Here is a 26,866-nt window from a genome sequence, read left to right as displayed (position 1 = left end):
TTTACTTTAATTAATTACTTTATGCCCTATACTTGTAATTTAATTTTTAAAAATATACTTTCAACAGGAATTGGAAAGCATAAGTGCAGACACCAGACTTAAAGGGACAGTAAACACATTGATGTTGTAAATAAAAAAAAAATGCTTCCTTTTCATGTACAGTAATTTAAAAAAATCTAATTCTCAGCACTTGAAATGTACCTGCTAGTCTGCTACATATCCTTCTCTACATGGATTAATCAGATAGCAACTGCAAAACAATATATTTTATACTATACTATATGACAGTGACTAGCCTTGTTATCTGAGGACTAAAAAAAGTTAAAACTTGGCTGATATGTTGCTCTATAGTAACATAACATACTGTACATGTCTTGTAATGTTTCCCTATATATATATATATATATATATATATATATACAGGGAGTGCAGAATTATTAGGCAAGTTGTATTTTTGAGGATTAATTTTATTATTGAACAACAACCATGTTCTCAATGTACCCAAAAAACTCATTAATATCAAAGCTGAATAGTTTTGGAAGTAGTTTTTAGTTTGTTTTTAGTTATAGCTATTTTAGGGGGATATCTGTGTGTGCAGGTGACTATTACTGTGCATAATTATTAGGCAACTTAACAAAAAACAAATATATACCCATTTCAATTATTTATTTTTACCAGTGAAACCAATATAACATCTCAACATTCACAAATATACATTTCTGACATTCAAAAACAAAACAAAAACAAATCAGTGACCAATATAGCCACCTTTCTTTGCAAGGACACTCAAAAGCCTGCCATCCATGGATTCTGTCAGTGTTTTGATCTGTTCACCATCAACATTGCGTGCAGCAGCAACCACAGCCTCCCAGACACTGTTCAGAGAGGTGTACTGTTTTCCCTCCTTGTAAATCTCACATTTGATGATGGACCACAGGTTCTCAATGGGGTTCAGATCAGGTGAACAAGGAGGCCATGTCATTAGATTTTCTTCTTTTATACCCTTTCTTGCCAGCAACGCTGTGGAGTACTTGGACACGTGTGATGGAGCATTGTCTTGCATGAAAATCATGTTTTTCTTGAAGGATGCAGACTTCTTCCTGTACCACTGCTTGAAGAAGGTGTCTTCCAGAAACTGGCAGTAGGACTGGGAGTTGAGCTTGACTCCATCCTCAACCCGAAAAGGCCCCACAAGCTCATCTTTGATGATACCAGCCCAAACCAGTACTCCACCTCCACCTTGCTGGCGTCTGAGTCGGACTGGAGCTCTCTGCCCTTTACCAATCCAGCCACGGGCCCATCCATCTGGCCCATCAAGACTCACTCTCATTTCATCAGTCCATAAAACCTTAGAAAAATCAGTCTTGAGATATTTTTTGGCCCAGTCTTGACGTTTCAGCTTGTGTGTCTTGTTCAGTGGTGGTCATCTTTCAGCTTTTCTTACCTTGGCCATGTCTCTGAGTATTGCACACCTTGTGCTTTTGGGCACTCCAGTGATGTTGCAGCTCTGAAATATGGCCAAACTGGTGGCAAGTGGCATCTTGGCAGCTGCACGCTTGACTTTTCTCAGTTCATGGGCAGTTATTTTGCGCCTTGGTTTTTCCACACGCTTCTTGCGACCCTGTTGACTATTTTGAATGAAACACTTGATTGTTCGATGATCACGCTTCAGAAGCTTTGCAATTTTAAGAGTGCTGCATCCCTCTGCAAGATATCTCACTATTTTTTTCTGAGCCTGTCAAGTCCTTCTTTTGACCCATTTTGCCAAAGGAAAGGAAGTTGCCTAATAATTATGCACACCTGATATAGGGTGTTGATGTCATTAGACCACACACCTTCTCATTACAGAGATGCACATTACCTAATATGCTTAATTGGTAGTAGGCTTTCAAGCCTATACAGCTTGGAGTAAGACAACATGCATAAAGAGGATGATGTGGTCAAAATACTAATTTGCCTAATAATTCTGCACTCCCTGTATATATATATATATATATATATATATATATATATATATATATATCGGCATTTGTGTCACAGCCCTCTCGTGGTTCTCTTCCTACCTGTCAAACCGTACTTTTAGTGTAGCCTTCTCTGGGGCCTCCTCTACCCCATCACCACTTTCTGTCAGTGCACCGCAAGGCTCTGTCCTCTGTCCTCTTCTCGTCTCAATCTACACATCATCATTAGGTTCCCTAATTAAGTCCCATGGTTTCCAATATCAATTGTATGCCGACGACACCCAAATCTACTTCTCTACACTAGACCTATCTCCTTCCTTGCTAACTTGTGTCACTAACTGTCTTTCTCACATCTCTTCCTGGATGTCCTCTCACTACCTCAAGCTAAAACTCTCCAAAACTGAGCTCCTTATTGTCCCCCTTCTTCCAAAATCTCCACCCCCAATCTCTCTATAACTGTTGGAAACGCCATCATTACCACTATCCTGCATGCCCGATGTCTTGGGGTCAGATCTTTCTTTCACTCCTCACATTCAGTCCTTGTCTAAAACCTGCCTCTTCCACCTTAAAAACATCTCTAAAATTAGACATTTACTTACACAAGACACAACTAAGATTTTAATCCACTCGCTCATCCTTTCCCACCTTGATTACTGCAACTCTGTCCTCTCTGGTCTCCCCAGCTGCTGCCTAGCTCCTTTACAATCTATAATGAATGCCTCTACCAGGCTTATCTTCCTTACATGTTGCTCTTCATCTGCTGCACCTCTCTGCCAATCCCTTCACTGAATTTCTCTTGCCTCTAAGATTAAACACACAATTCTCACTCTGACATACAAAGCCCTCAACTGCACTGCTTCCCCCTATATCTCAGACCTTGTCTCCAGATACTCTCCCACCCATCCCCTTCGCTCTGCTCATGACCTCCTATTCTGCTCCTCTCTTGTTACCTCATCACACTCCCATTTACAGGACTTCTCCAGGCTGACTCCCATCTTGTGGAACTCTCTGCCTCACTCCACAAGACTCTCCCCTAGTTTTGAAAGCTTCAAGTGCTCCCTAAGGACTCTACTATTTAGGGATGCATACAACCTACACTAACCTTTCTTTATACCAGTTCCTCTCCTGAACCCCCTTAGCATGTAAGCCTAAGAGTCCAGCTGTTTGTAGATCACCTTCTTAAGAGCTGACTACAACAGTGCAAATCTTGGCAGGGCTCTCTACCTGTTTGATCCCTATAAATGTTTTGTTGCACTCCGTCTTTGTTTATAGCGCTGCAAAATCTGTTGAAGCTCTACAAATAACCGATAATATATATATATATATATATATATATATATATATATATATATATATATATATATACAGGTAGCCCTCAGTTTACGCCGGGGTTAGGTTCCAGAAGGAATGGTTGTAAATCAAAACCGTTGTAAATTGAAACCCAGTTTATAATGTAAGTCAATGGGAAGTGAGGGAGATAGGTTCCAGGCCCCTCTCAAAATTGTCATAAGTAACACCTAATACATTATTTTTAAAGCTTTGAAATAAAGACTTTAAACGCTAAACATCTTTATAAACCTAATAAAATAATCACCCAACACAGAATATATAATTAAACTAAGTTAAATGAACAAAAACATTTGCTAAACAGCATTACGAACCTAATAAAATAATCACACAACACAGACTTCACTTGCATTTTTCAGCAAACAGTTATTTCTATGCATTCCAATCTGGATTGATTTATAGACAGGAAGATCTTGTTCCTTTGAAATCTGCTCGATAGCTCAGGTCTGGTTAAACTGATTAATTTCAGCTTGCTTGGCTTTGCTGCAACACAAGCGGACAGCTCCACCTACTGGCTATTTTAATAAATGCACTGCTTCTCAATGCTTTTCAATAGCAGTCACATGACTGGAAAAAAAGGTTGTTATTCTGAAACGGTGTAAATTGAACCGTTGTAAAACGAGGGCCACCTGTATATATATATATATATATATATATATACATAAATATACAAAGTCCAAGATACAGTGTTGCCCTGCAATGGTCATTGGCCTGGGTGCAGAAATGTAGTAAATATTGTACAAAGTAAATGCACTCTCAGGACCTTTTAAGTAAACCAAAATTCACATATTTATTGGAACGTTTTCAGGGAGATGAACTAAAATATTACACTTAATTTTAATTAAAATACTAATATAATTATATTATTCTTAGGCCGGTCTTTGCTTTGAATAAATGATTCTATATATCATTAATTTAGTGTTGAATGTATTAATCTATAACACATAAGGTTTTATTAACGTATATACACTTAGCCATTCATTTGTTGTATTCTCACCAGCTTCAACATTTTTTTTGTTTGTTTTTTAAGCTGTGTGAATATCAGCATAGAAGGCACAGGACAATTTAAAGTCGTTATGGCCCTTTATCAAGATTCTGGCTACACTATACCGTATGAAGGGTCCGAAGTGACTCTGTCAACAAAATCAATATTGTATGTTGGCGTATTTCTAGTCGAGGGAGACACTTCTCAATTTTATATGGTGATGAAAAACTGCTTCGCTACTCCTACCAAAAATTATGATGATCCGGTAAAATATTACATTATCAAAGACAGGTGAGTTCATGGTAAATAAACGTGATTTCCTAAATATTTATATGGATTTATATGTGTGTCAGGAGTTCACAATTTAAAGGAATATGAAACCCCAAAAAATTTATTTTGCGACTGACAGAGAATACAATTTTTTTAAACGTTCCCAATTTATTTCTATCATCACATTTGCTTAGTTCCCATGGTATCCTTTGTTGAAGAGATACCTAGTTAGGTGTCTGGAGCCCTATATGGCAAAAAATTAGGGCTGCCATCTAGTGCTCCGTGTACGAAGCAGCATAAGCTGCTCCGAAACCTTTGCGGGGCAGTTTCACACATGCAAGCCTGCTCCCAGCAATGTCATTAGACTGCGCTTCTTACACTCTTCGCCACCTCTGTGATGGGGAAGAGAAATGACCAAGAGCTCGCTTGCTCTAGGTGATTGACAGTCCCTTTTCTTACGCGATTGGTTGCGCAAGTGAAGGGACGGACATTACACACTCATTGGAGTGTGTAATGGTGAATGGACCAGCGAATAAACAAATCCACTGTCCGTAAGCAGCGAAGGCGTGCAGACAGCTTCTCAAGTTGAGAACCTTCTCCGCATGCCAGTTAATACATGGGGCCCCTAGTGCTTTAGCAAATAGATAACATTCTCGCAAAACTGCTGTCATGTAATGCTCCAGACACATGTACACTCCTGAGCTTAGATCTTTGATTTTCAACAAACGATAGAAAGAGAACAAAAAATGACAATAGAAATAAATTAGAAAGTTGTTTAAAATTGCATGCGCTATCTGAATCATGAAAGAAAAAAAAATGGGTTCCATATCCCTTTAAGACTAGAGGAAAGGAGATTTAATCTCCACTGTTAGAGCAATCAAATTGTGGAACTCATTGCCTAAGGAGGTAGTGAATGTCATTACCTTAGGTCACTGGTTTTCAAACCTGTCCTCAGGCCTCCCCAACAGTCCAGGTTTTCTGGGTTACCTTGGATGAGAGCAGGTTAAATAACCATGTTTACTAATCAGCTGATTGGTTCCCCTGGGCTCTAGTTCAGATATCCTCAAATTGTGGCCTGTTAGGGGACCTAAAGAAAGGTTTGAAAACCAGTGCCTTATGTATATTTAAAAATGGCTTATATATATATTTCTTGGTAAAAACAGTCAGTAATCAGTATTAGTAATTATGTAAAAAAAAACACATATGTTCTAACACGAAACAGCCATTATCAATAATGAATTACAAGTCCATAAAGTAAAACAGAATTGCATTAAAGACAAACACATAATTAAAATATATATATATATGATAGCACTAAATGAGTGGTACATTTTTTTCTGATAATTTCATAATTTCCTTCTATTTCCTTGATCCTGTATAATATGACAACCATCAGCCAATCACAGACTCACATATGTATACACTGTGAACTTTTGCACATGCTCAGTAGCATTTTTCAAATGCTCAGTCACTCAGAAAGTCTAGCAGGGTGTGTCACTCCACCCAATTGTATTTGATCGGGTTGATTTCTGACGATTTCTGTCCGCCGCCTCAGAGCAGGCAGACAGGTTATGAAGCAGCAGTCTTTAGACCGCTGTTTCATAACTTCTGTTTTCGACGAGCCTTCAGGCTCGCCGGAAACCCGGGGCATCATGTTAATTTGATTTAAAAATATTTAGACTTGGCTGATATGTTATTTTATAGCAAGACAACAGAAATGTCTTGTAATTACAAAGGGCCAGATTACAAGTGGAGTGCAAAAGTTTGGGTCAGAGCGATAAGGGGTTTATCGCGGGGGTTTGCGCTTACCTCTGGTATTATGAGTGGAAAGTAAATGCGATCGCGATTTACGCTAGAATGATTACCGCATCTTCAGAGCTGTGGTTAACTATTTTGCAAAAAAATAAAAACTTGCACAAAACACATCAAAAATAAATTTCAAAGAAAGTATAGTTACACTCATAATAACACTGTCTAATAAAAATTGTTCTTAAAAAACTATTGCAAACAAAAGTTATAAAGGCTTAAAGATATGAGGTCTCAGGTGTTAGAAAAAAAAGGCAGAAGGGCTTTAATATTGAGATACATACATACATATACATGTCTAAAGATGTCTATTTATGTGTTCATATGTATTTAAATGTGTATATATGTACTTACAGAAATATATACACATATAAACATATAATTACATATAAATATAGACATTTATAGAAGTGTATTGTGGCCCTTTGTAGTTAAGTAGATAAAAACATGTAAAAAAAGACCTGAGAGTGCATCATCTTTGTAGTCTATATATATATAGTTATAGATATAAATTGTACCACAAAAACATCATATATATATATATATTTCTGACTAAATAGAACATATTTTGCTATGTGTAGAACATTGAATGTGAAATATTCATATTTTTATGTCGGTTAGTGTGAGAGTTTAGTATTTCTCCATTGACTTCTGTGAGGGAATATGTGAACACGCACACAATATTGTAAGTTTAGCTTTTTGTGCTTTTCGGTTTTCAACTCATAATACGATAGCAACCCGACGAGCACAAAAAGCTAACTTCTAGTGCAATTAAACGCTCAAGCTGGAGCGCAAATTAGCGCTGCACTTGTTTACTGGCCCTTTAAACTTAAACACCAGTATCAGTTGTGAACTTTCTCATTATAGCCATCAACCAATTAGCATTAACAGGTAACACATATCAACCAATGAGCATTAGCAGGTAACAAATATCAACCAATGAGCATTAGCAGGTAACAAATATCAACCAATGTGCATTAGCAGATAACAAATATCAACCAATGAGCATTAGCAGGTAACAAATATCAACCAATGAGCATTAGCAGGTAACAAATATCAACCAATGAGCATTAGCAGGTAACAAATATCAACCAATGTGCATTAGCAGATAACAAATATCAACCAATGAGCATTAGAGAGTAATAAACATCAACCAGTGAACATTAGCAGAAGCTGGTATTAGCTAATAAGCATTAGTAGGAGGTACATAACTGATACTGCTGTATTAACTTTAATTTATATTTATACAACTTTTACATATTGTTTTTCAAGCAAAAAAAAAAAAAAAACAGAAAAAAAACATTCTGAATGTTTACATGCTGTTCCATTGTATGGATGATAGAACATTTTTGAGTATATTTTTGCCACATTCTTTTATAGTCAGAGCTAGCTATTCAGCAACAATTCATTAAAGTGACCACTTCTGGATACACAGAAACCATAGGCAGAATCCTAACTGCCTAAATGAGACATAGGGAAACTCTGCTTGTTGCAGTGTCAAGGACATCCTAACAGTAATGGATTTGAGGCTGTCACTCCTGCACTAAAATGTTTCTATTAAAAAGACAAAAACAGCTATTCTATAATCTGAGACTTGGCATTAGTACCCGCTCTTCTTGTGCTGTAAATGTAAAAAATGTTATTTTTTTTATTAATAAAATATTATTATCTTTCCAGCTGCCCTAATAATCAGGATTCCACAATAAAGGTTTATGCAAATGGAATCTCAAGTAGAGGACAGTTTTCTGTCCAGATGTTTAAATTTGTCGGGGATTACAGCCGCGTCTTCCTGCACTGTCAAATTAAACTGTGTGATAATTCATCATATTCATGTCAACCTGTAAGTACACAATACACATATTTAACTAGCAGTGCTTTCCATGGATTTAAGACAACTAAAAACCTATGATTCATTAGACAATTGGGTACAAATGCAAAGCATACATACATTTATATTTCTATAATTTACAAATTCTGTAAAGTGTTTGGCAAAGTCTTGACAATAACTGGTGTCCTTTTTAATTTGTAAATATGTGCCTGGTTGGTTAAAAAAAATGCAATGTAAATAATCATTTGAAATAGGAAACTCTTCCTTTGTTGGATAAGCGTTAAATCAGTGGTCTATATCCCAGCCCAGGCTTCCAGTACAAAGTACCTTGGATGGCTTTTAAAGAGTTTTCAAATTCCAGCCGAGTAATTTCTGAGAAAAATGTCAAAAGTCCAGAGAATATTTAGGGGAATTTCTGAGAAAAATGTCAAAAGTCCAGAGAATTGTTAGAATTTTTGTTATCACTCAGTTTAAACTATATATATATATATATATATATATATATATATATATATATATATATATATATATATATATATATATATATATATATATATATATATATATATATATATATATTTATCATAAAATGAGCTGGATATATATACAGTATATAGATAGATGATAGATAGATAGATAGATAGATAGATAGATATAAAGTGGGATATTAATTACCTTTCTAACTGTAGAAAAAAAATCTCAATATTTGTTTATTGGCATCCTCTCATTTAGCTAAGACCAAACATGTTTGTTTATTGTTTTTGATCATTTTAAGGTTTTTATCTAAAGCTATGTCTAAAATGATGCAATGGGCAACATTAAGTATAGCAGAACTGCCCAAAGATATATATATATTTTTAAGGTAGACTACCACCTTCTATCGCTACTGGTTATTGGTCACCACCATCTTAGGTACTGGTAGACAATCTGCCAGTACATTGTATAGCACCTATTTTATTTATCTATTTATTATAAATTTATTTTTCTGTAGTGTAAGGATCTTTCCTTAACCTCCCTAATTCCCCCCAAACAGCTCTGGAACCCTCCCAGCTCACACTTGTCACAGCCATCTTAGGTACTGTAAGCTAGTCTGCCAGTGGCTTGTGTAGGTTTTTTTTTTATTTTTTATTTATTTTATTTTTAAATTTGTTTAGTTTTTTTTTGTTTAGTTTTGAAGCAGTGGTCTAAAGATCCTATACAATCGGGCTGATTGACACCCCCTGCTAGTGGCCGATTGGACGCAAATTTGCAGGGGGCAGCATTGCACAAGCAATTCTGGTGAACTGCTTGTGCAATGATAAATGCTTACAGCATATGCTGTTGGCATGACATGATACACTACAGCGTATCATGTCAGACAGACATTGATAAATTGGCCCCATAGAGTTATCCAAACATTAAGAGAATGCCAGAGGTTGGCTTTGTAAAGAAGTTAGAAAATATGGTAGATAAGGAAATATTATTTCTCTCTCTCTCTCTCTCTCTCTCTCTCTCTCTCTCTCTCTCTCTCTCTCTCTCTCTCTCTCTCTCTCTCTCCTTCCCTTCTTTAACACTAATAAGCAATATTTGGCATTACTCTCTTATAGCCTTGCACTGGAGTCAGATCTCTCCGTGATCAACCCAGTTCTGCGGAAGGTATTATGACGGTGGGACCATTTTTCAAACAAGGTAACTTTTACATACTTTAAAGCTACTGCTTCATTGTTTCTGCATTGGTTAAGGCAAGGGTGGGCAACCCATGTCCCACTAGCCACTTGTGGCCCTCTGGACTCTTCAATCTTGTCCACAAAAACATTCATCAAATATAGTAATAGTGCAGTATAGTAACTTCTCATTGAGAAGCTGAGCTGGTATAACCAGAAAAGCTCAGCTTCTCAATAAGCATGCGCAAAAATAATTTTACTGATGTCCCACAGTTAGGGGTGTTGCCTCTTAGGCGCATGCAAAATTTATTTCAGTGGCTAAAATTTAGTTGGTAAGTTGCAGTTCCCCTTACAAGCGGCCACCCCAAACCCCAGGAAGTTATATCTCGAGCTGCCCCCCCCGGTAAATACAGAGAAGCCATTGCAAGGGCTAATGTATTGACCTCAATAATTTCATGCAGATTGAGATCCTGGGATGCCTTCACCTAACTAACTATTTGACAAGGCAATACTATTAAGGCCATAATAGCAAACTAGATAAAAAAAAAACCCAACAACAATCTAAGAGGAAATAGCAAATTCAAAATGGCAGGTAACAGCAAAAAACTTGTTTTTAGTGAAGTTGTTCGCAATTTCAAGGAAAAATTGATCGATTCATTCTTCTTTGTAGAAGTTGATGGAAAACATGTTTGTTTAATATGTCAGGAGTCAATAGCTGTTGTCAAGGAATACAATTTGAAAGACATTATGACACAAAACATGCAACAAAGTAGATTGTCATCTAGAGCACTGCCTCCGATTAGCTACCACAGAAATAGTCCCTAACATTCAATTATTAATAAAAAAATAAGCAGAGTCAGCGTTCTCATTAACTGAATTTTTCATTCCTTTCATTGCCATACATTGTATTGTATATGAGTTAACTATTGTGTGGCCCTTGATTTCCAAAAGGTTGAACACCCCTGGGTTAGGGGAATACTTTACACCTTCATGCCCTTTACAAATCAGGGCATATTTCATCTTATTTACTAGGAACATAATACTTATATGCTAAATAACTTGAAAATGATGCAGTATAACTGTAAAAAGCTCACAGGAAAATATCACCTGAGCATCCCTATGTAAAAAAAAGGAAGAAATTTTACCTCACAACTTCCCCAGTTCACCAGAGTAAGTATTCTTTAAAAATGTATCTTTTAGTTACTGTCCAGCTGCAGGTTTAAAATAAAAAATAAAAAAAATGAAGAAATGAACAGCAGCTAATCGGCATCAGCAGTGCTGACGTCATAAACTCTTTTACTGTGATCTCATGAGATTTCACTTAACTCTCATGAGATTTCATAGTAAACTTCCTTAAACTGAACAGGGAAATAAGATGAGTGTGCATGAAGCTCACTCCCTTGCCTGTCCCAGGACAGACCTACTGATTTGCTGCTTAAAGTCCTTTACAAGGGGTGTGAATTCTTAGGACATTTTGAGGTAAATATCTTTCTTTTTTACATAGAGATGTTCAGGCGATATCTTCTAGTTAGATTGTTACAGTTATGCTGCATCACTTTCAAGTGTTTCATCAATTGGGTATCATGGCCCTTTAAAGGGAAATTAAATCTAAATTGTTTTCTTTCAGGATTCAGATAGAGCATGCAAATTTAAGCAACTTTCTAATTTACTCTTATTATCAAATTTTCTTATTTCTCTTGATATCGTTATTTGAAAAGCAGAAATGTAAGCTTAGGAGCCGGCCCATTTTTTTGTTCGGCACCTGGGTACCACTTGCTGATTGGTGGCTAAATGTAGCCACCAATCAGCAAGCGCTACCCAGGGTGCTGAACCTAAAATAGGCTGGCTCCTAAGCTTACATTCCTGTTTTTTCAAATAAAGAGAATGAAGAAAAAATGACAATAGGAGTAAATTAGAAAGTTGCTTAAAATCGCATGCTCTATTTGAATCCTGAAAGAAAAAAATGTGGCTTTCACATAACTTTAATGAACGTGGTCAAGCATTCTTTCAAAAGACATACAGTAATCTAAATTATTATATGACTCTCTCAAGCAGATGAGTTAAAATTTACAATCTAAGGCAGTGGTGGGAAGACTTTTGTAAGGCAAGGGCTACCTCTAATTTTATTCCAAGTGACATGGTCACCTAACTAAAAAAAGAAACCCACCAGTCTTGATAATAATCCTATATAATAAAAGGCCAAGTGTGTTTGTCCGAAGCTGTCATGCGCAGTAGAGACTACGCGTGAGGACAAGCACACTTGGCCTACCTCACCTGGCATCTGGCGTGGAGTGGACGTGGCTGGATGGGCGTGACGTTGGCGGGCGGGGCGGGGCCGGACGTGACACAGATGGGGCGTGGTCGGGCAGGGCGTGGGCGGGGCCGAATGTGCAGTGAGAGACAGAGGGGGGATAGAGAGAGCAGAAGAGGAGGGATAAATAGAGGGGGGAGAGACAGCAAAAGAGGGGCATAGAGAGAGCAAAAGAGAGAGCACAAGAGAGGGGGAGAGAGAGCAAAAAGAGGGGGGAAAAGAGAAAGCAAAAGAGAGGAAGAGAGTCAGCAAAAGAGAGAGGGGAGAGAGAGCAGAAGAGGGGGAGAGACAGAGCACAAATGAGGGGGAGAGAGAGCTCAAAAGAGAGGGGGAGAGAGAGAGCATCAAAGAAGGGGAGAGAGAGAGCTCAAAAGAGAAGGGGAGAGAGAGCGCAAAAGAGAAGGGGGAGAGAAAGCACAAAAGAGAAGGGGGAGAGAGCGCAAAATAGAGGGGGGAGAGAGCACAAAAGAGGGGGGAGAGTGAGAAAAATATGGGGGAGAGAGAGAAAAAGAGGAGGAGAGAGAGCAAAAGAGGGGAGAGAGAGTAAAAGAGAGGGGGAGAGAGCGCAAAAGAGGGGGGAGAGAGAGCGCAAAAGAGAAGGGGAGAGAGAGCGCAAAAGAGAAGGGGAGAGAGCGCTAAAGAGAGATCAAAAGAAGGGGGAGAGAGAGAGCAAAAGAGTGGGGGAGAGCGCAAAAGAGAGGGGGGAGAGCGCAAAAGAGGGGGGAGAGAGCACAAAAGAGAGGGGAGAGAGAGCAAAAGAGGGGGGAGAGAGAGCAAAAGAGAGGGGAAAGAGCGCAAAAGAGAGGGGGAGAGAGCGCAAAAGAGGGGGGAGAGAGCGCAAAAGAGGAAGAAGAGAGAGCAAAATAGGGGAGAGAGAGCAAAAGAGGGGGAGAGAGAGAGAGCAAAAGAGGGGGGGGGAGAGAGCAGAAGAGGGGCGGGAAAGAGAGAGCGCAAAAGAGAGGGGGGAGAGAGAGGGAGCAAGGGTTGGAACCGCGGTACTTAAAAAAAATTGGTCCGGGTACACGGGCTTTAGGACTAGTAATTACAATAATGTATTTATTCAAAAACACAAAGAATAGTCCAGCACACACTGTATTTTTGCCCCAAATAGGACCTGCTGGCTGAAAATTGTATTTTTGCCCCAAATAGGACCTGCTGGCTGAAAATTGTATTTTTGCCACAAATAGGACCTGCTGGCTGAAAATTTTATTTTTGTCACAAATAGGACGTGCTGGCTGAAAATTGTATTTTTGTCACAAATAGGACCTGCTAGCTGAAAATTGTATTTTTGTCACAAATAGGACCTGCTGGCTGAAAATTGCATTTTTGCCACAAATAGGACCTGCTGGCTGAAAAGGGTATTTTTGACACAAATAACTAATTACTTACTGCGAGAGCTCTCTCTTTACGTCACTCTGTGTACTGCGCCTGCGTATGATAAGTAGTCTCACAATCAAGACGGCTCAAGACTCATTCTACAAAGTAATTTTATTGGCTTGATTAGGGGGCAAGTCTTGTAACCAAAGCTGGGGCAGCAAGTTGAGCTACAGCCCCTTCACGCATGCTGAAATATAGTGTCCATACCGCCATCATAGACTCAAAGTCATAGCCGATTTCAAAAGTCTGCATAAGAGAAATATTTCTCACACATCTACGGTGATTCTATCTAAAATTCTAGATTCTGAGTGAAGAGCCTCGTCGCCATAGTGTGAGAATCTTTCTCTTATTATGCAGACTTTTGAAATCTTACAGGCGGTCACCTCAAAATTCCACTGGTAGGCCGCGATCTACGTCTAGCCCACCCCTGATCTAAGGTTATATAACAATCTTGTCAACTTTGAACATTAAGCTTTGTAGTGCCATCTAGTGGTATGTCGTGGTATAATTAATTTAGGTTCCTAGAATTAATCTTAATTTTTATTTTCGTATACATACAGAAAAATAATTATTTATATTATAAATAAGAGAAAGCAAACCAAAAAAAATCCAGCAGGTTCATATAATCTTTATCGAAAAGTGTAGGTATTATTCATCCTTTAAACAGTGTTATGCATATATGTGTTACAAATTTAATTTACTGTAGTAATCCAGGCTGAACGCTTTGTCATCTTTAAAGGGACACTGTACCCAAAAATTTTCTTTCGTGATTCAGATTGAGCATGAAATTTTAAGCAACTTTTTAATTTACTCTTATTATCAAATTTTCTTCATTCTCTTGGTATCTTTATTTGAAATGCAAGAATGTAAGTTTAGATGCCGGCCCATTTTTGGTGAACAACCTGGGTTGTCCTTGCTGATTGGTGGATAAATTCATCCACCAATAAAAAAGTGCTGTCCAGAGTACTGAAACCAAAAAAAAAGCTTAGATGCCTTCTTTTTCAAATAATGATAGCAAGAGAACAAAGAAAAATTGATAATAGGAGTAAATTAGAAAGTTGCTTAAAATTGCATGCTCTATCTGAATTACAAAAGAAAAAATTTTGGGTACAGTGTCCCTTTAAATCAAAACCTCTTGTTTTCTAGGAAGAAGATGTTATGATTTGAAACTGATGGATAGTATTTTTTAAAGTATATAGATAGATGGATAGATTGATATATATTTATTTATATATATATAGATATATATATATATAGATATATATAGATAGATAGATAGATAGATAGATAGATAGATATATGATAGATAGAAAGATAGATAATAGATAGATAGATAGATAGATAGATTGATAGATAGATGGATAGACAGTCAGACAGACAGATAGATGATAGATAGATGATAGATAGATAGATAGATAGATAGATAGATAGATGATAGATAGATAGATAGATAGACAGACAGACAGACAGACTGACAGGCAGACATACAGACAGATGGAGAGACTTTTTTTACATTGTAAGTTATAACATCTGAAATTTACTCTGTAATATAATTTGTTGCTTGATTACTAGCTGCTTTCAGAAAGTAATAATGTGTTTAATTTTATCAGACGCTGGTATCGGTGACGGCGATGGTGTTGGTAAGTTACAATTTATAATACTTTGTTTTTTTAAATCTCTATTATACTAAATTATAATTTGTAGTTTTCTAGTAGATTTTCTACTAATAAGACATTAAATAAAACTAGTGTCTGTGTGTAATGAAAGACAAATACAAGCCAATAAATCCTAGGGCTGTTACCAGTAGGCTTTTATATCTTACTATAGAATACTCCAGTATGCTTTTATATCTTACTATAGAATACTCCAGTATGCTTTTATATCTTACTATAGAATACTCCAGTATGCTTTTATATCTTACTATAGAATACTGAGCATTAAAGTATTCTGAATTATTTATTTTTTAAAGGTACCATGTGCAGATACCCAATTCCATTTTCAGAGCTTTCACGTCTGCTAATTGTTGGATACGTGCTGCACAATCTTGCTTGTCAGGGTACTTACCAATAGGCTGCCATGTATGTTCTCAAATCAACATCTAGGGGCCCATTTATCAAGCTCCGGATGGAGCTTGAGGGCCCGTGTTTCTGGCGAGTCTGTAGACTCGCCAGAAACACCAGTTATAAAGCAGTGGTCTAAAGACCTCTGCTCCATAACCTGTCCGCCTGCTCTGAGGAGACGGACAGACATGGCCACAATTCAACCCGATCGAGTACGATCGGGTTGATTGACACCCCCTGCTGGCGGCCGATAGTCTGCAAATCTGCAGGGGGCGGCGTTGCACCAGCAGCTCACAAGAGCTGCTGGTGCAATGCTGAATACGGAGAGCATATTGCTCTCCGCATTCAGCGAGGTCTGGCGGACCTGATCCGCACAGACATTTCATAAATAGGCCTCCTAGAGTCATTTTAGTGGTGCCAAACCAGTGTTTACATAACTGAAAAAGGCCTTGCAAACATCACCATTGATGTGTATGTCCCTTTAAATTCATGCTGTCATTCCCTTGCTATTTGCAAATTAGTTATTTTTTTAGTGGGAGAAACTTTGTGGGTGAGTGAAATATCCATAACGGTGCAGAGTTCTCACTTGATAAAGACTATCAAAAACTTAAAAGGATGTTAAACTTAAATTTTAATTTAGAGATTCAGATAGGGCATACTATTTTAAAACAACTTTCTAGTTTATTTCTATTATCAAATTTGCTTCATTCTCTTGATATCGTTTGTTAAAGAAGCAGCAATGCATTACTGGGAGCTAGCTGAACACATTAGGTTAGACAATGACAAGAGGCATATATGTGCAGCCACCAATAAGCAGCTAGCTCCCAGTAGTTAATTGCTGCTTCTGAGCCTACCTTGATATGCTTTTCAACAAAGGATACCTAGAGAATGAAGCAAATAGATCATTTGAGTACATACAGAAAGAGAAGCAATCTCTCAGGAACGAGCAACAGCTCAGTAGCTTGTTCTATGGCGATTTACCACTTGGGAACAGCCTCTTTTAGCCAATTGTGCTTTTCACAGAGAACACATTTCCTGAAGTATATCAGTCTGATCCCCCATAACAAGGTCAGTCCAGCCCCTAAAACACCAGACATTTCTCCTCTGAACAAGAAACACGATATCCCCTAGATTTTTGTTTCGGCCTTCTTTGACCTCATCAGTGAGGTGCAGCCATATTCCTCTAAGCACATTGGCAAGGAGTCCACGTCTGGCTTCCCCAACACCCTTAGGGAGACTTACCTAGGCTCACATTACAAATTCAGCAGCAAGCTCCCAGTAGTGAATTGCTGCTTCTGAGCCTACCTAGATATGATTTTCAACAAAGGATACCTAGAGAATGAAGCAAATTAGATAATAGGAGTACATACAGAAAGAAAAACACTCTCTCAGGAACGAACAACAGCTCAGTTGCTTGTTCTATGGCGATTCACTACTTGGGAGCAGCCTCTTTTAGCCCAATTGTGCTTTTCACAGAGGAAAACTTTCCTGAAGTATACCAGTCTGATCCTGCCTATCAAGGTCAGTCAGGCCCCAAAATATCAGGCAATCCTTCTCCGAACAAGGAACATGGCAAACACGATAAACTGAAAAGCTGTTTAAAATTGTAGGCTTTGTCTGAACCATGCAAGTTTATTGTTGACTTTACTGTCTCATTAATATATATTTAACATATGCAGATACAGAAAAAATGTGAGCTAGATTTTATATAATAATTATTTTACTTATATTTTTCAGGGAAGACAGCCTGCTTGGATTTTCTGTCCGTTTTGGGATTTTTGTTATCAGTCTATATGTTTGTTTGAATTATATCAATGTTTTCTTGTGTTTTTGTAATGCTGTGACGGTTACTGTATATGCTCAAGTGAATTTACTACTTTGTATCGAATTTTTAAATTATTTATAATTATGTTAACCAAAGAAACAAAATTATACTGTAAATAGTTTTGAATATTTAAAGTAAGTCCAGATTTATTAATTAATCAGTTATTGTTTCATTGCTATTTAATTGTTATGTTTTAATTTCTTTTACATGTATATATATATATATACATATATACACACCGTTATATTTGCAAAGCATTGCATATTGCCCAGTTCTCCTAATTGTTCAGTACAAAAGATTTAGAGAATACATTTATGGTTATTTAAAAAAAAAATAATAATAATAAAAAAAATCCAACAAAAACAGTATCCTTCGTTTTTGTCACAATGTTTCTTGAACCATTATACCTTTTTATCATAACCCTGACATTATGATAAAAGTAACCCTAATAATATTTTTGAATGTAAGCCTAAACCTGTTTACCCAAAACCCCTAAAGGGATAACATTGTTAAAGAAAATGCTATAAGTACATTTTATAATAGAAGTAAATTGAAAAGTTTCTTAGAATTGCTTACTCTATTTTAAATCTTATAAATAAATTGCTTATTAAAAAAATAACATGATTTTATGAATCTTCAGTATCAGTAAATGTATTACCTATTTTGTTTATGTATTTCTTCCATTCTCTTGCCGCAGTTCCCTTGTACATCAACTTTATACTTCATTCAAATCTAGTGTATGTATGTAAGCATGTATATGTATGTCTGTATGTGAATATGTATATTTATCCCCTAAATCTCTCTATCATCTATATATCTCTATATCACTTCTATATCTCTATATTATCTATATATCTCTCTATTATCTTTGTAACTTTATATCATCTCTTCATCTCTATGCCTCTAAGCGAATCTTGATCTGCGCGCGGATAAAAACGTGAAAATTTACATGGAAAGCGAACTGTCTGCTTAGTACATAGAGCCCTATATCATCTCTATATCCCTGTATCTCTATATCTTCATAGCTTTATATCTATATCGCTATATTTCTATATCATCTCTATCACCTCTATCACTATATAATTTCTATCTCTATATAATCTCTATTTCATGTCTCTATTTCATCTCTATCTCTATACCATCTACAGTATAACTCTCTATATCATCTTTATATCTGTATCTCTCTTTATCCTCTCTACATCTCTATTACATCTATATATCATCTCTATATAAGCTCTTCATCTCTATATCTCTGCATAACCACTTCTCTAAATATCATCTCTTTATCTCTTTATCATCTCTTTATCTCTATATCATCTCTATATCTGTATATCTGTATATAAACTCTATAGCATCTCTTTATCTGTATATCTCTATATCATCTCTATATCATCTCTATATCTGTATATCTCTATATAATCTCTATATCTGTACATCTCTATATCATATCTATATCATCTCTATATCATATCTATTTCATCTCTAAATCATCTCAATATCATCTCAATATCATCTCTATATCATCTCTTTATCTGTATATCTCTATATCATCTCAATATCATCTCTATATCATCTATTTATCTCTATATGTCTATATTATCTCTATATCATCTCTTTATCTGTATATCTCTACACCATCTCTTGATCTCTACATCTCTATATAATCTCTTTATCTGTATGTCTCTAAATCACCTCTATATCATCTCTATATAATTTCTTTATTGCTATATCTCTATATCATCTCTATATCTGTATCTCTATATCATCTCTTTATCTGTATATCTCTAAATCATCTCTATATAATCTCTATATAATCTCTTTATCTGTATATCTTTATAACATCTCTTTATCTGTATATCTCTATATCATCTCAATATCATCTCTATATCATCTATTTATCTCTATATGTCTATATCATCTCTATATCATCTCTTTATCTGTATATCTCTACACCATCTCTTGATCTCTACATCTCTATATAATCTCTTTATCTGTATGTCTCTAAATCATCTCTATATCATCTCCATATAATTTCTTTATTGCTATATCTCTATATCTGTATCTCTATATCATCTCTTTATCTGTATATCTCTAAATCATCTCTATATAATCTCTTTATCTGTATATCTTTATAACATCTCTTTATCTCTATATCATCTCTATATCTGTACATCTCTATATCATCTATATATCTCTATATCATCCCTTAATCTGTATATCTCTAAATCAAATCCATTTCATTTCTTTATCTGTACATCTCTATATCATCTCTTTATCTCTATAGCATCTCTATATCATCTCTATATTTTCTCTAAATCTCTATATCATCTCTACATCATATCTATATCATCTCTATATCATCTCTATATCTTTATATCATCTCTATATCTCTATATTATCTCTATATCTTTATATCATCTCTATTTCATCTCTATATCTTAGCTATATCATCGCTATATCATCGCTATATCCTCACTATATCATCTCTATATCTCTATATCATCTCTACATCATAACTATATCATCTCTATATCTCTATATCATCTCTCTATCTTTATATCATCTCTATATCATCTCTATATCTATTTATCTCTATATCATCTTTATATCTCTATATCATCTATATATCATGTCTATATTATCTCTATATCTCTATATAATCTCTATATTATCTCTATATCATCTCTATATCTTTATATCATCTCTATTTCATCTATATATCTTTTCTATATCATCGCTATATCATCGCTATATCATCGCTATATCCTCACTATATCATCTCTATATCTCTATATCATCTCTACATCATAACTATATCATCTCTATAGCTCTATATCATCTCTCTATCTTTATATCATCTCTATATCATCTCTATATCTATTTATCTCTATATCATCTTTATATCTCTATATCATCTATATATCATGTCTATATTATCTCTATATCTCTATATAATCTCTATATTATCTCTATATCATCTCTATATCTTTATATCATCTCTATTTCATCTCTATATCTTATCTATATCATCGCTATATCATCTCTATATCTGTATATCATCTGTACATCATATCTATATCCTCTATATCTGTATATCATCTATATATCTTTATATCATCTCTATATCTCTATATCATCTATATATCATCTCTATATCTATTTATCATCTCTATATCATCTCTATATCTCTAAATCATCTCTATATCATCTCTATCTCTATAGAATCTCTATATTATCTCTATAACTCTATATCATCTCTATATCTTTACATAATTTCTATATCTTATCTATATCATCGCTATATCATCTCTATATCATCTCTATATCTCTATATCAGCTCTATATCTTTATATAATCCCAAGGGTTGCAGGTTCGATCCCCAGTGAGGTCCACTCAGCCTTTCATCCTTCCGAGGTCGATAAAAAAAAAAAGAGCAGCGCCTTGAGACCCTTACAGGTAATAAGCCGCGCTTTACAAGTAACCAATACATATGGGGCCGCTTTATTAAGGCATGTATTGCCCCTAATGAAGCTGTTTCCGCATGAGCCTTTAGGCTTGCCGGAAACAGGAGTTAAGAAGCAGCAGTCTTAAGACTGCTGCTCCTTAACTCGTCTGCCATATACGATCGGGTTGATTGACACCCCCTGCTAGCGGCCAATTGGCCGCGAATCTGCAGGAGGCGGCATTGCACAAGCAGTTCATCAGACTTGATTGTGCAATGGTAAATGCCGACAGCGTAGGCTCTCTGCATTTAGCGATGCAGGGCGGACATGATTCGCTATAGCGAATCATGTCCGCCCGGGGCATGATAAATCTACCCCTATATCTTTATATCTTCTCTATATAATCTCTTTTTCATATCTATATCATTGCTGTATAATCACTATATCATATCTATATCGTATCTATATAATCTCTATATCATATATATATATATATATATATATATACATATCATATCTTTCTAGCTATATCATATCTATATCATATCTATTTCATATCTATATCATCTATACATCATCTCTATATTATAACTCTATAACTCTATATCATATCTTTATCACATCTATGAAAACGGAACATACATTATTTTTATTGTTTTTTTGTTATTAAAGTGATCAAACAGTGTAGATTGTTAACACAAACAATATTTGATCTCTTTTTTTTTTCCCAGGTAGCACTCAAAACTCCTGATAATAGATGTTGATCACTGAAATAGCAAATGGATAAAAAGGGTTAATGGAGTCCGTGACTGTGTACTGCAACTGGATAGAGTGGTCTACTCTTTAGGACAAGTGTTAAACAGTATAAATACCATTTTTATATGGGCATGATTTGTATACTGAGCATTTCTGATAAATGTTTAAATTCATTAAGAAAGCCAAGTTTTCTGTTTTGGTGAGATATTAATCTAAAATTAAGAACACTGTGGGATATTTCCATTAGACGAAAGTGGCCACACTATTATTGGATTTTAACAGTTCTCACAATATGGGCCAGGTTTAACAAAGTCCAGACAGACAGGGATGCACATCGTTAACCCTGTCCACCCAGCATCTCATCTAGCGGGCAGTAATACGCTGCTTACATTTTTCATTGCACACTACAGCTAGTGTGTAATGCTGCCACCTGCTCACATTCACATGCAGTCAATCACATGCAAGCAGGTGCTGTCAATCTCCCTGGTCAGAATAGTCCAGGGGAATTTAGATATCCCATATAACAGGTGGTGAAGTGGGTTTAGAACCAGCAGTCTGACGGCACTCCAAAGCTCATACTGAAGCTTAATAAATGGAGCCCTATAAATCATGAAACCGCTAAGTGATGAGGTTTTACAGATAGTCTAAAGTTGCAGATCATGTTTGCAACAAAAACTCAATTTCACTGTACAGAATGGGGTATTTCTTTGATGCATTTCAAAAAACAAGATTGCCAAGGGAAATCCTGGTTCTAAAGATGAAAATACTGCCAGAAACACCAGTTATGAAGCAGCGGTCTAAAGACCGCTGCTCCATAACCCTGTCCGCCTGCTCTGATGAGGCGGACAGGAATCACCAGAATTCAACCCGATCGAGTACGATCGGGTTGATGGACACCCCCCTGCTGGTGGTCGATTGGCCGTGAGTCTGCAGAGGGCGGCGTTGCACCAGCAGCTCTTGTGAGCTGCTGGTGCAATGCTGAATACGGAGAGCGTATTGCTCTCCGCATTCAGCAATGTCCGTCGGACCTGATCTGCACTGTTGGATCAGGTCCGACAGACATATGATAAATAGGCCTCTATATATTGATATATACATCTAGAATGGTCTCTGTGTTTCAGAGTTTATTGCACATGTGCAGGATAATTTAATTATTCTAAATCACCTTGAAATACTGTCAGATATGCACTTTATCAGACCCTTTGTGTATTGAAATGTATGTGTCCATTTTGTTGCTGAAAGAAAGTACAAAACCCATGGTCGGGAGGATTAATATTGCTGAAATCATCGCTCTCCATGCAATGTATGCGTGATTTTCCCACTATCTGGTCATATCTGATGCAAACTTTTTCCAATATTGAAATTATGTTTTTTTTCGCTTGAAAATCATGCATCAGGAACCAAAAAAACTGCTGATAAACAGTAGCGGAAGGATTAGAGCCATCCCCTATATTCAAAAAAGAGTATATGCATGAAAACCAGATAACGAGCTTATAAAATTGTTTATATAATGAAATAGTAACAAAGATGAAAGTGAACCAGATGATGTGATAGACTTTGTGATTAATTTCATTTTGCAAAGGCATTTGATACAGTGTTCCACTTGAGATTATTACCTAAAAATAGGGACATGACATAGCACATAACATTTTCCCTTGTAAGGTTTAAAGAAACGGAGCAAAGAGTTGTAGTAAATGTATCATAGTCAAACAGAACCAAAGTAATAAGAATGACCCCTCAAGGATCAATTTTGGTGGCTGTTATTTGAATAAGTGGCCTACATGGATAGATTAGATAGCAACATATTTATCTTTGACCCATAACCTTATACAATTCAGTATTTTCTGCAAAGTACACTATAATGAGTCTGCAAACGAATTTGCAAAAACTGCAAGAATGGGCTGGTAAATGACAAATGAGCTTTCACATTGATACAGGATTTCAAATTTTGCAAGCAGAAATAAGCATGGTACCTCTTAGCTAAATAGGATAAGCCTTGGCAAAACAGAGGTGGAAAATGATTTAGAGGAACTTTTAATAAATGAAAAACTAGTCTTTAGTACAAGGAAACAGCTAAAAATAAGAAAAGGAGGGGGGGCTAAGCGTATAGCTGAAGCGGCAGTACACATCTGAGCGGAGCTCCCGGCTCTAATCTAACGTTTAAGGACTAACTTCAAGGTATTTGTTTATATATATATATATATATATATATATATATATATATATATATATATATATATAAAAGTCAAGCAAAGTGCACTCCAAATTTCAAGCAGCAATAGCCTCGGGTGCTAATCAAACAATTGACATAACACGAAACATGAAGCACTCCAGAGGTCTTACATACAGGTCACCTTTAATTAGTGTAAGGTGACCTTAATTAGTGTAAGGTGACCTGTATGTAAGACCTCTGGAGTGCCCTAGGGAGATTTGAGGAGTTGGAGGAGTCACAAGATTGCTGACTGCCTATGTCCTTCTGTTGAGCTGTGAAGTGATTGCCATTTACGGCAAGGCTGATCATCTACGTGACGGGGCTGCTGCACAATCCCCCCTCCGAAGAAACTGGGTTAAGTAACATATAGGTAATGCTGCATTGCAAATTTCTTCAACAATATTGAATACCTGCTGTATAAACCTAAAGGAGTCTGCTGGATATATTATCAGGGAGTTGAGTTACCTCTTAGATAGTTACCAAGTTGTATTTCAAAAGATGCTTAAAATGCTGTTTCAACCCGCTAATGTTTGTACTGCAGAGCAATTTTTTCCAGAACGGTCTCACTACAGAGGATTATAATAGTGATGGCGTTTTGGGGCCCCAGCGTTCATTATCTGCCTTTAATGATTCTTTGAGGGACTAAATAGAAATAGATCCTACAGAGTTTGCAGGATGGCATGATAAGACTAACGTCAAAATTTCAAGGAGTAAGGTGGTGAACTTTGCTGTAACGCTTAATGCCTACGGAGCCACTGATTCTGCTGGTATGGAGTCTGGTTGCTAGGAAACATGCATCCAAGGGATGCCTTAAGCTAGTGAGAAGGGGAAATACCTAAGGTCAGGAGGCTGCATTCCTTTGACCAATTCCCATAACCCAAATTTAAACACGTATCCCAACTTTAACTTATCTAAATCTTATCTAAAAATAAACACACGGACACAGTTGCTATGGCGAAATGTGGAAAGGTCACTATTTATTAAATTAAATGAATTTTGCCACCTTTAAGCTTTGTATTGCAAAATTCAGCCATAGGATAATTTTAACACCAAACAATGCCACTGCATTAACCAAGAATTTTGGGACCCACGCCTAGTGGGGGTGGACCACAAATACCCCCCCCCCCCCTGGCAGGGCAGGTGAAGAAAGGAGAACCCCACGGCACAACCCTTCCCCTAGATAGACCACCGGATCACCCCTCAGGGCTGAGTATGCCGCGGGATCCTCCCACCCCCCTTTCTGCCCCACCCACGTGCCGGACCCAAACTTCACCGCTTGTTGTGATTGTACCACTTAACTACAAAAAACAGCTGCCGTATTTGTATCCTCCAGCCAGCGTAGAAAGCCAGGTAACCTGCTGCCCTTCGATTGCGCTGTGTTCTTCCCCTTATGGAGGAGCACTGGCGGTCTTACTACGACTAAACCAATTAGTCAATGTCCTGCCCTTAGCCGTGCTGCTACTGTTCTCTTCATGTGACCTCTCTGGATTATTGCATCATTTTCTGCTGTTTCTAGGGTGGGAGGGTGGGAAACAGAGAAAAAAAAGGTTAGTGACCACTTCCTGCTGGCCCCCTCCTTATATCCCCTTTGCTCTGCCCCTCCCCTGTCCTTTCTCCTGACCAATGGCCACTTGTTGGCCCCAGCAGCCTTTTCCTCTTATCCTTTCTTAAACAACCCCCACTTGGCACACCTAGCCTTCCTATTGTTCTCCCCCAGCAGCCCCTCCCTTAGGACGTTCCCCTCGCATGCGCTCCCTACACTATTTTTAGAGACATTGTCTGATGCTGTCTCAGGATTGCTTGCTTTTAGCCACGGTTGCGGTTTCAGCTGTCCCCATGAGCTGTCCTGTAGCCTGAGCCTACCTGGATAACACAACAAACTGCTCCATGATGAACTTGGCACTGCCGGTACCATTTTTTTTACCCATGGAGAGCTCTTCTAGCTTTGCTGAATTGGAAGTTTGGGGAGACCTGGAGGACCAGAGGGGGTTGACTGTCTGATTAGACCGCTGACTCCTTTATTAAGGACTCATTTTAAAACTCTCTCCCTCCAGACGACAACCTTGGAGTCCAATGTTCAGATTGGATTTTTCTATTCTGTCTACATGAATGTCATGAAGATTGAAACAAGAGTCTTATAATGTTTTGTTTGCAGCTTTTTTACTTTATTACCCTGTGTGGGTATATCCTGTTCTTAATTGTGTTGTGTTCTTATGACTATTTCTTATTATAATATAGTTTTTCACCTGATAGAAGGAAAGGAGGACAAGGAAAAGAAAGGGGAAAAAGGGAAAGCGGAGAAAGAGAAAACAAAAATATAGTATAATTGTAACCTAATATTTTCTATGATCCTTCAGGGGTACTGCATTTAATTTCGATGTTTTCAACAATATAAAATTAGAAACTTTAATAATATATTTTAGATCTGATAATGTCAGAGGCACTGTATCCACTATATAATTTTGTCACACAAATGCATATGCAGCCTACTGTTCTGACCAAGTGTGAGTAGTAATAACAAGGGCACCAGTTGATTAGCAATTTATTATAGCTCCATTCTAGATGTTTAGTGACTTTCAGGCTATAATTCTCTATTCTGTATTTCTATTACCTTATTATCTTAATTCCTAGATAATTTCATAGGGCTACCTAATCTTAATTATACATCAAGTGCTTGAATACTTTGTTAGATGACTTGGTTAAAATGTTCTTCCATTCAGTCAATAAGTGTCGTCCCTTCTTAAAGGGACACTGAACCCAAATTTTTTCTTTTGTGATTCAGATAGAACATTCAATTTTAAGCAACTTTCTAATTTACTCCTATTATCATTTTTTCTTCGTTCTTTTGCTATCTTTAATTGAAAAAGAAAACATCTAAACTTTTTTTAATTAGTTCAGCACTCTGGACAGCACTTTTTTTTATTGGTGGATGAATTTATCCACAAATCAGCAAGGACAACCCAGGTTGTTCACCAAAAATGGGCCGGCATCTAAACTTACATTCTTGCATTTCAAATAAAGATACCAAGAGAATAAAGAAAA

General features: G+C 36.8%; 1 protein-coding gene across 1 annotated transcript in view; it reads left to right on the top strand.

Annotated features, from left to right (window-relative positions):
- Positions 1–19,855, top strand: part of LOC128641727 (uromodulin-like) — an 89,534-nt gene extending 69,679 nt beyond the window's left edge. Inside the window, exons 11-14 of the mRNA XM_053694252.1 lie at positions 4,339–4,584; positions 8,047–8,209; positions 9,784–9,865; positions 19,698–19,855. Coding sequence (XP_053550227.1) covers positions 4,339–4,584; positions 8,047–8,209; positions 9,784–9,865; positions 19,698–19,855 — 649 coding nt within the window. The remainder of the gene's footprint in view (positions 1–4,338; positions 4,585–8,046; positions 8,210–9,783; positions 9,866–19,697) is intronic.
- The last annotated feature ends 7,011 nt before the right edge of the window (positions 19,856–26,866 follow it).

Source organism: Bombina bombina, chromosome 11 (genome assembly GCF_027579735.1).
Source record: "Bombina bombina isolate aBomBom1 chromosome 11, aBomBom1.pri, whole genome shotgun sequence".
NCBI classification, from domain to species: Eukaryota; Metazoa; Chordata; class Amphibia; order Anura; family Bombinatoridae; genus Bombina; species Bombina bombina.
The sequence above is the reverse complement of the archived record's forward strand: the minus strand, read 5'-3'. Positions and strand labels throughout refer to the sequence as shown.